The following is a 13,323-nucleotide window of genomic DNA, read 5'->3' as shown; positions in this document are numbered from 1 at the left end:
ATTTATATGGCATACAATTTGTATTTTCTTAGAATTGTGCCAAGCCAAAAGCATGCACAGAAGAAGATTCAAATACCGCGCCGAATTGTTGTAATTGGTTGAGGGACAGCTGGGATCACTGAGTTAATACACTAAGAATAAATATATGCATTATATTTTTCATTTTTATAAAATGTTTTTGGTGAGGAGTATAATTAATTTACTATTCATCCATTCACTATCCAAAATCACCATACCTACAAATCTGTCTAATGAGACCTTCCAAAATAATGGTACCCAACTTCTACCGGATTATTTTTAAAGTGTTGAGAAAAACCTTCCAATTTCAAAAGAATTTCTGGTAAACTCTCACTCAATGCTTTGGAAACACAAAAATCCCGTTAGGTCGCAGCGAATGTTAACACTTTTCTTTCATGAATTTCTTTCAAAGTGTATATTTTTTTTTTTAAGTAACAAAAACTGGGTGTCTAAGTTAATTGGACAGACAATAGTAGTAACTCTTATTGTTAAACCAATTTCCAGGATACATTGATTCACCGCATGTTCGGTAGTGGTATCAATAATGTTAATCACGTAGGGCGTACAAGGGCTGGTTGTCGACACTTACAGAGCAGTCTTGAAAAAAGGCATTGACATCACTACTGAACTTGAGGTGAACCAAAGAATAGACAACTTCACACATATTTTCTGCAGTTTAAAGAAGATCAATTATGCTGTTCCCTATGGTCAAGGTCTAATGCTCCCCAAATAGTCATTGTTTCTGATAACCAACTTTTCTTTCCACCTAGACAAAGGCAAGATCCTGTAACACAGGCTTCTGCCACCAGTCAGGCAACTTATAGGGAGCCATACAGCTATGCCCAGTCCTCAACGACAAGTACTTATGACAAACAATCCTACTATCAGCAACCACAGACTCAGCAGCACGCTGCCAGCGATACATATTATACACAACAAAGTGGTAAGGGTAAGCATTGCCATCTCATCTGCTGCTCTGTACATGCTTTTCAATTCAACCATCTTCCTGTTGGCCATAACCTTGAGGAGAAGCGTTTCATTTGCCATATTACACAATGTTAAGGGGGTACTACACCCCTGCCCAATTTTGTGCCTATTGCATTTTTCTCAAAAATTACAGCGCATTGGTGACAAGTAAGATATGTATATTATTGGGGCAAGTACTGCACTGGAAATTTTATTTCAGCACATACAACAGTTGTGGAGTTACAGTAAAAAATGAGGGAAAACCAATATTTGATCAATAAATCAATAACTACTTGCCTTGAGTTGCTGAATTTTCAATGCAGTAGTTGTAGTCCTTGCCCCTATAATATACATCTTACTTGTCACCTATGTGCTATAATTTTTTAGACAAATGCAAAAATAGGCACAAAATTGGCTAGGGGTGTAGTACCCCCTTTTTTAATTCTTCCATGTCATCTTATACATGTACTCATGACAGGGTTGTTACTTAATTTTCATGTACTTTGTCCAAATACTTAATACTTTTTCAGCTCTTTTGAAGGGCAAAAAAGTACAGATTATCTATTTCTGTGCCAGTTGACAAGTCCTCATAGACTTAAATTCCCTAAGTGAGTGCTGGTGTCAGTCTGAGTGCTGGTTACTACTGACCAGCACCAACCATGATGCAGTGACAACCCTGATGATGTACACATTTAAAAACATTCAGGCAAATGGTTTTAACTTGATATTTAGGTAAGTGACCCAGTTCCAGTCTTGTCTGATGTTTCTATTTGGTATTATAGAAACAAAAAAGAATTCATAACCCCTCTCATAGCTTACCACAGCCTAGTGTCATCTCATAATTAGACTGTGTAGTATTGGGAGGTAGAGCAATGGATAGCTAAAAGAACTGGCTTTTCTTCTATAGATTTGCTTGTACTCCGCTATTCTACAAATTCAAGAATAATCTTTTTTATAACAAATAATGAGGAATGGTTGAATATTTTACTGAAAGAATAAATTGCGCAAGTGTAGGCCTACTTTGCCTGTCAAAGTGCTTGGGAAAAGGAATATTGAATAATGAATACCATGGTACAATGTATGTTATAGAATGCACCATGGTCTCCAGTCCCAATGTGTTCTAAACAAACCAAACTTGTTATTACGATTATGAAGATTATCATTCATCCAGGTATAAATAACTATGAAATTATTATAATCTGATCTACTGGACTTGAATACGTTTTTGTGAGTGGCAATATTTCACATCCTATCTCGGATGCATCATCAGGCCAACTGATATTAAAGCGGCAAAAGTTGTTACAAACTTGTTACTGTTAGTTTATTTTAAAGTTAATACTCATGCAAAAATGTCCTTACAATTCATTGGTTGATGGCCATTCATCATTTTTACCATCGGCCTCTCATTGTGAAAGTTTAAACCATCACAGTGCTGTGCCGTAGTGCTAGTGCACGTGCACTAGGGTGGTTCTTAATTTTCAAAAGTCTGAAATACCTTGCTCCCACCCCTTCAAATGGTGATCCTGGATGAAAAACTTATTCTCTGAAATTTTCAGAATTATTGAATATGATTTAGAGGTAGCTCAAGAGCCCTCAATGTGGCCGATTTGGCGAAATTTAGTCGCCGGACATTTTTTAGAAAGAATGCAAGGGTCTATTTTCAAAATCATGTGTTTCTTGATACTCAGTCTTTGTAATTGCATTAACAATAACTAGTTTAACATACCAATAGCAAAAGATGTCTTGTATTTACTTCCATTGTGATTATAAACCAGACCAAAAATGGCATTTCATGCCACGCACTGCAAAAAATACTGCTCGTCAGCCTTTTTGAGCAATTATGAGGGCCACTAGTTTAAAAAAGAGAATATCATGATGCTCAAAACTTTGTAATTGCATTAACATTAACTACTTAAACATATAAATAACATAAAATATCTTGTATTGTCATTCATTATTGTTTTAAACTTAACCAAATATAGTACTTTGTGACATGAACACCCCAAAAATACTGTGTATCGGCCATTTTGGGCAATTTTACAAGGTTCTATTTTCAAAACACAGTGTCTCTAGGTACTGAATCTTTGTGATTGCATTAACATTAAGTAGTTTAACACATATATAGCATTAGATACCTTGTTTTTACTTCCATTATTGTTTTAAAATCAACCAAATATGGTACATTGTGCCATTTGACCCCGAAATACTGCGTGTCAATCGGCCATTTGAGCAATTTTACAAGGGTCTACTTTCAAAACACAGTGTCTCCTGATACTAAATCTTTGTATTTGCATTTACAGTAACTAGTTGAACACATATTATAGTACCAGATGTCTTGTATTTACTTCCATTATTGTTTTTTGATCAACCAAATATGATTCTTTGTGCCATGGCCCAAAAACTGTTTGTCAGTAATAGCCATTTTGAGCTTTACATGTGTACATAATGGGGCCTATTTTCAAAACAGAGTGTCTCTTGATAATAAATCTTTGTAATTGCATTAGCAGCAACTTGTTCAACATATTTATAACAAAAGATTCCCCTTAGTTGCTTTCATTTTAAACTAAGAATCTGCCAAGGTTGACTAGCAAACTGGTGCCGATGCTCAGATACAACTTGAAGCAGGAACTGCAGCTGGACTTCATTGTCATAGTGTGCTATGTGTTTGTAAAAACATGATGGTTGTCTTCATAAGCCTGCAATTAGCTGGATATCATTATGTGGAGCACAGGCTGCTAGGCATGCTAGGGGTGCAGTGAACCATGCTTAGAGCCACAGAATTTTTGCCCTTGGAACATCCAATGAGTAAAATGATCTTGGCCATCGAACGGTGCGTGATTCAAGGGACCCTGTTTCATGAAGTGGGTATCATGAGGGGGAAAGCCTCCAAGGAAGATGATAGAGAGCTCAAGTAACTCGCGGTGAGGGGTAATAACCTTTGTAAGCATGGTAAGAGGGGAATGACAATAAAAAAGCTCTCGAGTGCCTAGAACTTACCTGTAAATTTAACATACAACATATCTATCGCAACGACCACAACAATTAATAAATTTAAAATTAGAATAAAACAGCAATGGCAGTCAATACAACTTTACAAGGCATATTTTGTTTAAAAATATGTGGAAATGTTTCTCTCAATGCAATTACAAACATTTAATATCAAGAGACACTCTGTTTTGAAAATAGGCCCATGTAAAATTGCTCAAAATGGCCAACTGACACGCAATGTCACAAAGTACATGTACCACATTTGAAAACAATAATGGAAGTAAATACAAGACATAGATTATTGTGTTCAACTAGTTACTGTAAATGCAAATACAAAGATTTAGTATCAGGAGACACTGTGTTTTGAAAATAGACCCTTGTAAAATTGCACAAAATGGCCGACTGAGCTGACACACATTATTTCGGGGTCAAATGGCACAAGGTACCATATTTGGTTTATCTTAAAACAATAATGGAAGTAATTAAGGCTGGCATTTTCGGTCGGGTAAACGGGTACCGCCGAGATAACATTACCCGGTAGGAAATACCCTCCCGGGTACCAAATTCAAAAAAAAAAAAAAAAAAAAAAAAAAAAAAAAAAAAAATTTTAAAGTTTTTTATTTTTTCGGTTTTGTAAAATGTTCCTGGAACAAAACTAAATGCTAGAATCATTCATGGAAAAAAAAAAAAAAAAAAAAAAAAAAAATCAAGATGTTTTTGTATTTTTAATATGAAAATTGATAAGGCAAAATAAAAAAATTAACATGTTTCACGCCCTCCCGCTTCCTTTTTGAGGTTTCCTCAAATATTTTTATTTTTTGAAATTCAGTTATAACTTTTCAAAAAATATGTCTAGGAAGTTGGAATGCTTTCTATAGCCTTGTTAAGATACAAGAAACATTTTAGGAAGGTTTTGTGATCATTGGAGGGGGTGTAACTCTCAGAACAACAAATAAAAAAAGGGCCTCCTTCTTTTTCCAGGCATTATTGTATACGCTAAAACAGCTCTAAGTATGGGTATTTACACCAATTTTGCGATAAAAAATAGAAAATAAAAAGCCCCCTCCTCCTCCTTTTTTTCAAAAACCCGGACGTGAAACATGTTTTATTTTTTATTTGGCCTAATTTGTATTCATGTCATAGTCTATTAATGATTTCAAAATGCATTGAATTTGAATGCATTTTGAAATCATTAATAGAGTATGACATGAATACAAAGTATCGATTTTCATATTAAAAATACAAAATATCTTGAAAATTTTTTTTTTTTTTTTTAGGTCAACCATGAATGATCCTGGCATTTAGGTCTAGGTCCAGGGACATTATAAACCGAAAAAAAAAAAATTTAAAAATTTTTTTTTTTTTTTTTTTTTTTTTTTTTTTTTTTTTTTTTTTTTTGGTATTGGTACCTGGTTACCCGCCCGAAAAAATGCGGCGGGTACCCGGGTACAAAATTACCCGAAAATGCCAGGCCTAGAAGTAATAACAAGACATCTTGAGCTATATAATGTGTAAAACTACTTTTTGTTAATGCAATTACAAAGATTCAGTACCAAGAGACACTGCGTTTTGAAAATAGACCCTTGTAAAATTGCCCGAAATGGCCAATACATAGTACCGGTATTTTTGGGGTATTCATGTCACAAAGTACTATATTTGGCTGAGTTTAAACAATAATGAATGACAATACAAGATATTTTTTGTTATTTATATATTTAGGTAGTTAAATGTTAATGCAATTACAAAGTTTTGAGCATCATGATATTCTCTTTTTTTAAACTAGTGTCCCTCAAAATTGTCCAAAAAGGCTGACGGGCAGTATTTTAGCATTCCGTGGCACGAAATGCCATTTTTGGTCTGGTTTATAATCACAATGGATGTAAATACAAGACATCTTTTGCTATTTGTATGTTAAACTAGTTATTGTTAATGCAATTACAAAGACTGGGTATCAAGAAACACTTTATTTTGAAAATAGACCCTTGTAAACTTCCTTAAAATGTCCGACAACTAAAATTCGCTAAGTCAAGCGCCACATTGCGGGCTCTTGAGCTACCTCTAAATCATATTCAATATTTCTGAAAATTTCAGAGAATAAGTTTTTCATCCAGGATCACCATTTGAAGGGGTGGGAGCAAGGTATTTCAGACTTTTGAAAATTAAGAACCACCCTTACGTGCACCGACTCCTTGACTCGCCGATTTGGTTACCCAAACAGGTGGAATGTGTTTAAATGTTGATGAAAAAAATTTATGTGGTAACATAAATTGTATTTTAAATAGAATAAATGTATGAGTGTCAAACAAGTTGTGCATATGTATACATTGTACAGTCTAAATAATCACTTGATGAAAGATGTATTGTTCCAATCTTTCACCTTGTGATTATATTTTGACTGTCGCACTTATATAGTTAATAGTGTATGCCAGTTCTGTTTTCATTTCATCAACCCGTATTCCTGTGGCAGGTTACTGTGTCATTGGACGTGGAAAAAATGTGTCAAAAGTAACAATTTTAGATTGGTATTCATGAGTAATAGAAATGTCAAATTACGTTGTAAACTTATCCAGTCGGACCAAGAATTTATGATTGGAATTATTGACATGTCAGACAAATTTAATCAAGTACTTGCTCTATTGCCTCATCTTCCCTTTACAGCGAAAACTGGCACAGCTTATGGTGGCACAGCAGCCTCTGCCTACACAGCAGTAGCCCACCAGCCTGCACAGAAACCAGTCCAGCAGAAATCTATGGTGACCTATGCCTATGCTGTACAGACCACAGCACCTGCATATGTGTCCACTACTACAGCCACTTACACAAAACCAACAAGTAGGTTTATTTTAAAATCTCTTTTCGTAAAGTTGTGGATCCTTACTGATGTGTTGCAAATGTTAGCCTTATTTATAAATAAGTCCATTATTAACCCCTCTCATAGCTTACCACAGCCTAGCATCATCTCATAATTAGACTGTGTAGTATTGGGAGGTAGAGCAATGAATAGCTAAAAGAACTGGCTTTTCTTCTATAGATTTGCTTGTACTCCGCTATTCTACAAATTCAAGAATTCTGTAACATACAATGGGGGAAGTTTAAGGAAAATTACACACTTTTATATTTGAAGGTTGGGCTCTCTGGAATTGCTCAGTTGTATTTTGCCTGCCAAATATTAAATTAAGGAAGTAAACACCTCATTTTCTTTTTTTGAAAGCGTAATTTAACAAATGTCTGATTCATCGATCCAATCGATCATTTATTCAAACTTTGGCATTTAATATAATTTGCTGCCTTACATTAATAGTAGAGAGAATAATGTTAACTAACTTTTGTCTTTTCAGATGTAGCTCAACCACAGCACAAGACTTACAATAGTAACAGAGGTAGGATAATATCTGTAAAAAAGTTGAGCAACTGGCAAACTTGTATTGTAAATAAACTAGCGTACCCAAACTAGATTGTCAGACTAGTGCATGTGAAAGTGATGAGATTCCAAACTGCTTGGTTGTGATCCTAGTATGAGGTGGCCAAAATTGAATGGTGACCTTCATTAATTTCTGTTGTATTTTTATGAGACTTTAGAAAGGGTGCGCTAGAAACAATAAAAATTATTTCCTTTTGGCATATTATGAGGCAATCCAGGAGTGATGATAATTTTCAACATGGCAGCGTATAATATATTCCTGTGTTTCAATATAATTGATGCAGTGATATCTGAAATGCAGCAAACGCCTGGATACATGTATTAGTTGGACAATACAAATTTGCTACATGCTCACTAGACGTAAATGACTACATTTGGGTAAAAAAAATTATAAATTGAGAATTTTAGTAGAAGTAGGCAAACTTCAGTCTAGCTTTATGAGTGTTCTTAACCCTGGAATTATGGAAACTTTTGGGCCTCATAACTGCTAGATTATTGTTCTGAAGTATATAAAAAGTGTACATATTTAGAATGGTGAAGACCTGATGAATTCATCTGTGAGGTCAAATTTTGGCAAAAATGCTCATTTTTGGCTCAATTTGTTTTGGACCCGTAAAAAAAAGAAATTATTAATTTTTTTAAACTAGATAAAAATATCTCCAAAAATTAGCATTTTTGCCCAAATTTGATCTCACAGATGAATTTATCATCAAGTTTTTGCCATTCTAAGTATATACTTTGGACCAATAATTTAGCAGGCCCAAAAATTTCTGTACTATCAGAGTTAAGACCTCCCTTAAATTAACTTTTGTAATAATCTACATGACTGTTGAGTTCTGAGTTTTAAAACGGATATAAAAGAGTAGGCCTACATTATTCATATTCATTTATTCATTTTCAAAATTCCTGTTCCATATTGTACAGGTTGCCTTGATTGAATTTTATCAATTTTTTTATCAGAAGTGATGATGTAACAGGATTGACTACTACAGCAATAGATTAAAACAATTTTTGAATATATATATATATATTGAATTGCGCTAGTACGTTCATGCTGTGCCTCTGTATTGAACCATAGCTGTCTAAGAACAGGGATGAAGACCTGGATCGTAATTCTATAGAATATTGTCAATATTCATATCATGCTGATTAGTATCTTTGAAAAGAGCGGTATTGTATTCAATCTGTGATGCGGTATTGTGCTCAATCTATTGATTGCAGATAAGTGATGAGTGCAACCTGCTTATAGTGCAGAACGATATATTCAAAAATTGTTTTAACCTATTGCTATGGTAGTTAATCCTGTTACATCATCGCTTCTATGGCGCATAATGATTCAACTGTTTATGATGTTCAACAATGCAGCAAGACAATTTAAATTAGTAAATTATAATTGTTATCATATTATGTGGGCACCCAAATGCATACAGTTTTATGGAAATTTTGTTTGATATTCAGATGTTCAGCAAGGTCAACACAAGACCTACAACAACCCCAACAAAGGTAAATTGAAACTGATAACTTATTGTAGGGTAATTTTGGGTATTTCACTATTGTGTTGATTCACTCTGGGAAACTCCTATTGATGAATTGCAGTGGATTCATACAAATTATCTTTTGTTTGCCAAAATCAAATATATGTGATGAGCATGACTTCTGACTGATGTAGAGTGCATCATGTTAGCATCAGAATCTTTTCAATTGTTTGAAATTGGTTTGTGGGGTAGAATCTCTCTAGATGCTGGAATGATACAGGTGCTTACATTGCAGATGCACATTGTGTTGATCGCAACAAATGAACCTGCCCACCTTTGCTTTCGTCAGGCTATAATGAAACAAAGTAGCATGTCTGCAAGGGATTCTACGCTTCATACTTTGCCATATTCTTTTCTGAATCTTATATGAACCGCTAAAATTGCCACCATACTTTGAAAAGGAGTGGACTTGCCCAAAATTACCCTATGATTTTTGTAAATTTTGGTTGGATTTAACATGTTAACATGATAAAAGTTACATAGTGTCATAGATAATATTCAAGAAGTAGGATGTGATTCTTCCAGAATTCCGGAAATGGGGCCATACACATGTAAATGTAATAAATCTAGATGTTTAAAAAAAAATCATTCTTGGGCTAAACAAAAATATTGATATGTCTCATCTCCTGGGAATTTGAAAATATAATGCAGTATGCTGGGTTTTTTTTTATAATTAAAACAATGCCAATTTGTGTTATTGTTTTAATCCCAAATGTAATTCTATAGTTTGTCATACAGCACATCCCAATGTAGGTGAAAGTATGGTCTACAGAATTTTATTGAAAATTGAAATGGCATTTCACCCTGCACTACTGCAATTTCATGGGTTTGAATTATTCATGTGTTTATTTCACATTTGAAACTGAACAGTAATATAGCAGATTTTAAGCAAAATTTTCGTTAAAATGAAAAATAAAATAGATTTTTCATGAGTAAATGCACACCATAAATCTAATGCGTGCTGGGGACATGAGACAAATCTATTTTTTATTTGGCCTTATTTAATTTTGTTTAACATTTCGGGAATTGGGTGATGGTGTTTCATCATTAAATTAAAAGAGCGAAACATTTTTTGGGAGTGGTGATGCCCCTTTAAACCTCAGCTGTTACCTATTCCCCGGACAAGCCCCATAAATATGTCGCACTCAAGCTCTCGGCCAGCTGGCCAAGGACCTGATCGAATTTCAGATCAGTTGACATGTACATACCAGAAAATGCAAAAGGGTGTGCTTGTTTATAAGACAATGGAGAGCAATAAGACACTAGTTTGTAAATGATGTTGTGTTCGATATATCGCATCTGGTTTAGTGGGTACCCAGTGCATACAGTTTTATGGACATTTTGTTTGATATCCAGATGTTCAGCAAGGTCAACACAAGACCTACAACAACCCCAACAAAGGTAAATTGAAAACTGCAGAACATAGCAAGGTTTATCTACAGCTACAGGAAGCAATCGTGAGAGAGAAATTGTCGTATATTGTCGCTAAACCATGCTATGTGGACTTGTGTTTGGTGTTAACATCATTTATATATTCTCATTGGAGTTCTCACTTATTAACAAATCATGTTTTACTGCTCGTGATTGAACAAAAAGATGACGAAACAAGACCAATTTTAAATGGAATTTGCTTTTTCTATTTTTTTCTTTTTTTGTTATGGGCTGTAATTTATGGGAGTTGTCATGTTCAAGTTTCATTCACATGTTGTAGAGATTCAGCATGGGAGAAAATCACTATTGCATGCATGGCGAAGGTTTCTTTGTAAAAGCATAGCTTGATGCGTTATTGACTTGTGTTGGAAGCTTAAAAACAACTGTTAATGCAGCTTGCCCCTAATAAATGATGTCTTCTCAAAACAGTGATATTAAACATTTTTCAGCGCTGGCATATTTCAAGAATGTCGCTTGCCAAAGCGGTCTTTGAATCTACACGTTGAGTTGAACACGGTTTTCCAAGCACTTGTCAATAATTTTCAGAAACAAAAATGTATTGATGTAGATAGAATGCTGCTTGCAATCTGTTGGGCAAATGTGCTGTTTTGGGTGGAATGATGGCAAGCTGTATGTGGCATGCCAGGTAATTCCATTCCTAAGCAGCATGTAGAAGAAAAGGGATTTATTTATTTTAACACCAGTTGGAAGTGTTTTGTTTTTCACATAGTTTCAAACGATTTCTCTATTATTTTGACAGCACTTGACAAATCTGTGTACTGTGTGCACTTTACAAGTGTGCAGCTTTCTCGGCGTGCTAAGCTGCCTGCTAAGGTCGTTATTGTCAATAATATTGTTGTTTGAACAGTGTAGAAAAACTCAACACAATTTGCACTTTCTTAGTAAACAAGTTCACTATATAGATTCTGTGCCCCCATGACAGTGTTTGTTTACCCACCGTAAACGAAACACATTCAAATTTCAATATCGTTAACTGATGCTGTACTACTACTAAAATTACTCTTTACTATGTTATTGTGTTGCATGATGCCAATTTAAATTACAAATTTAGATTTCTGGTTAGGGAAGATGTCCCAATTGATAAAAAATAATCCAACTTGCCTTTCTCGTTGTTAACAACAGTGTTATTCTTTCACAATTTGTGTTTGCCTTTTCTATCTTTGCGTTTTGCCGTTTCTGTTGGGTATTTTATTCCTATTTTTGAAAAACACTTATGATTTGAACCGACTTAGCAGTAATATTATGATTTAGTAATATGATTTTATACTCTTGTCTAGCCTGAAAGTAGAAAAATGAAATAAATGCAACGTAATATTACCCAGAGAGGTTTCACTAGGAATTACACTGCATTTTTTGTGGTCAAATTTTTTGCTTATTGTGTAAAAAGTATCAAACTATTTTCTTGATTTCCTCATGTTGGACAGAGTATAGAAACATTTACATTTTAATTGTGGCATTCATGATGTTGTGGTAGATGGAAATTTGTGGGGATAGCTTCAAACCTGAATATTTAGTGTTTATTTCAAAAGTATAGCTATAGGAATAATGGTTTGGGACTTCCTCCTTTGTTCACATATCAAAGTTAGCATAAAATTTGGAATTAAAACAAAATACTGGACTTACTATATTTAGCAATGCTCCGTTGCATGTGATACCATCACGCTTCATCAGGCATCTGACCCCCTGGACTGGTCACATGACAGACGCCATCAAGCCGATCCCTAGCCGTCTGTCACATAACCAGTCCAACTAGGCAGTTGCCTGATCAAGTGTGATGGTATCACATGCAACGTAGCATTGCTTAAAATAGCAAGTCCAGTATTTTGATTTAATTCCAAATTTCATGTTACTACAACTGGATGACTGAACATCCATCAATTTCAAATAGCATACTTACTTATCCATCATATTCTGCTTTTGTCAATAATAAATATGAAGCACTGAAAAGCTGTTTGTGTATTCAGATCAAGAATGTAAATTGCATGCTTTATGTTATGAATTAGTTGTGCTGTTTGCAACAGCAACCAAACAAAAGCTGACTTGCTCGGATTGCAGGTAATACAGGAACATTCCATCCTGCAAAATACACTGACTGCAAATGCTTCAGGTTCATGGAGATCTGTTGCTTTATGGTTTGATATTATGATACCAGTAATTTACTTATATTCATAAAAGTAACTGAAATGTGTGCGAAAAAAATATGCATGTAAATGCCAATTGCGCTAAGACCACAACTTGGGATGTTAAAATCAATTTTCCATCCATTGCTTGCCTTTGTAATGTATTGGAAGCAGCAAGAACAACCGAAATAAGATGATATAAAACAAAGTACCCTAAGGTGGATGTAATTGATCCAGTCCAAAATTTGGGCATGCAGCTAATATTGAAACAATAAAAGTGCACTCACATCATCTGGTCCAGCGTAAGCTTTTCTTTGCCAAGTTTGCCAACTATATCCGATTTACTATCATACCCATTTACAAAGGTGCAGCTTTCCCCACCCAGACTTGGGTAAACTGCAGCTAGCATTGAAGGAGGGATTCCCCGGCCAAGATGGGGAAGGCTGTGCCCTTGCAAATAGGTATGGTCTCTAATTTAAACTGCAATGAATATGGCAAGACAGTGAAGTAATTTTATCATGAATTGTGCATGAAAGCTCCATATATATTCAATGATTTGATCCTGTTGAATTTTCAGGTAGCAATTACGGTGCTGCTTCCACAACCACTCCATATGATCAGGCTGTCTACTCTGCAGCCACCAATTACTACCAGCAGCAACAGGCCAGCAAGACTGGTGGCAATAGCTGGGGTTTCAAGGGCAAAGCACAATTTGCTCAGAACAAGGTGAAGAAGGACAAACCCCCACCAAAAGCACCACAGATTCACTACTGTGAGGTGTGCAAGATCAGCTGTGCTGGACCTCAGGTAAGATCTGAATGTG

At 35.0% G+C, this 13,323-nt stretch overlaps 1 protein-coding gene across 6 annotated transcripts in view; it reads left to right on the top strand.

Moving 5' to 3' along the window:
* Nucleotides 1–13,323, top strand: part of LOC140152908 (zinc finger RNA-binding protein-like) — a 34,773-nt gene that overhangs the window by 4,710 nt on the left and 16,740 nt on the right. For 2 of the 6 annotated variants that reach the window (XM_072175444.1, XM_072175449.1), the window contains exons 3-8: nucleotides 789–967; nucleotides 6,631–6,804; nucleotides 7,311–7,352; nucleotides 8,852–8,896; nucleotides 10,285–10,329; nucleotides 13,078–13,307. In XM_072175444.1, the coding sequence (XP_072031545.1) occupies nucleotides 789–967; nucleotides 6,631–6,804; nucleotides 7,311–7,352; nucleotides 8,852–8,896; nucleotides 10,285–10,329; nucleotides 13,078–13,307 (715 nt within the window). The remainder of the gene's footprint in view (nucleotides 1–788; nucleotides 968–6,630; nucleotides 6,805–7,310; nucleotides 7,353–8,851; nucleotides 8,897–10,284; nucleotides 10,330–13,077; nucleotides 13,308–13,323) is intronic. The other 4 variants (XM_072175445.1, XM_072175447.1, XM_072175446.1 and 1 more) reach the window with 4 other exon arrangements.

This window comes from Amphiura filiformis, chromosome 5, assembly GCF_039555335.1.
Source record: "Amphiura filiformis chromosome 5, Afil_fr2py, whole genome shotgun sequence".
Taxonomy (NCBI): Eukaryota; Metazoa; Echinodermata; class Ophiuroidea; order Amphilepidida; family Amphiuridae; genus Amphiura; species Amphiura filiformis.
Note: the sequence above shows the minus strand (reverse complement) of the source record. Positions and strands in the feature narration are given on the sequence as shown.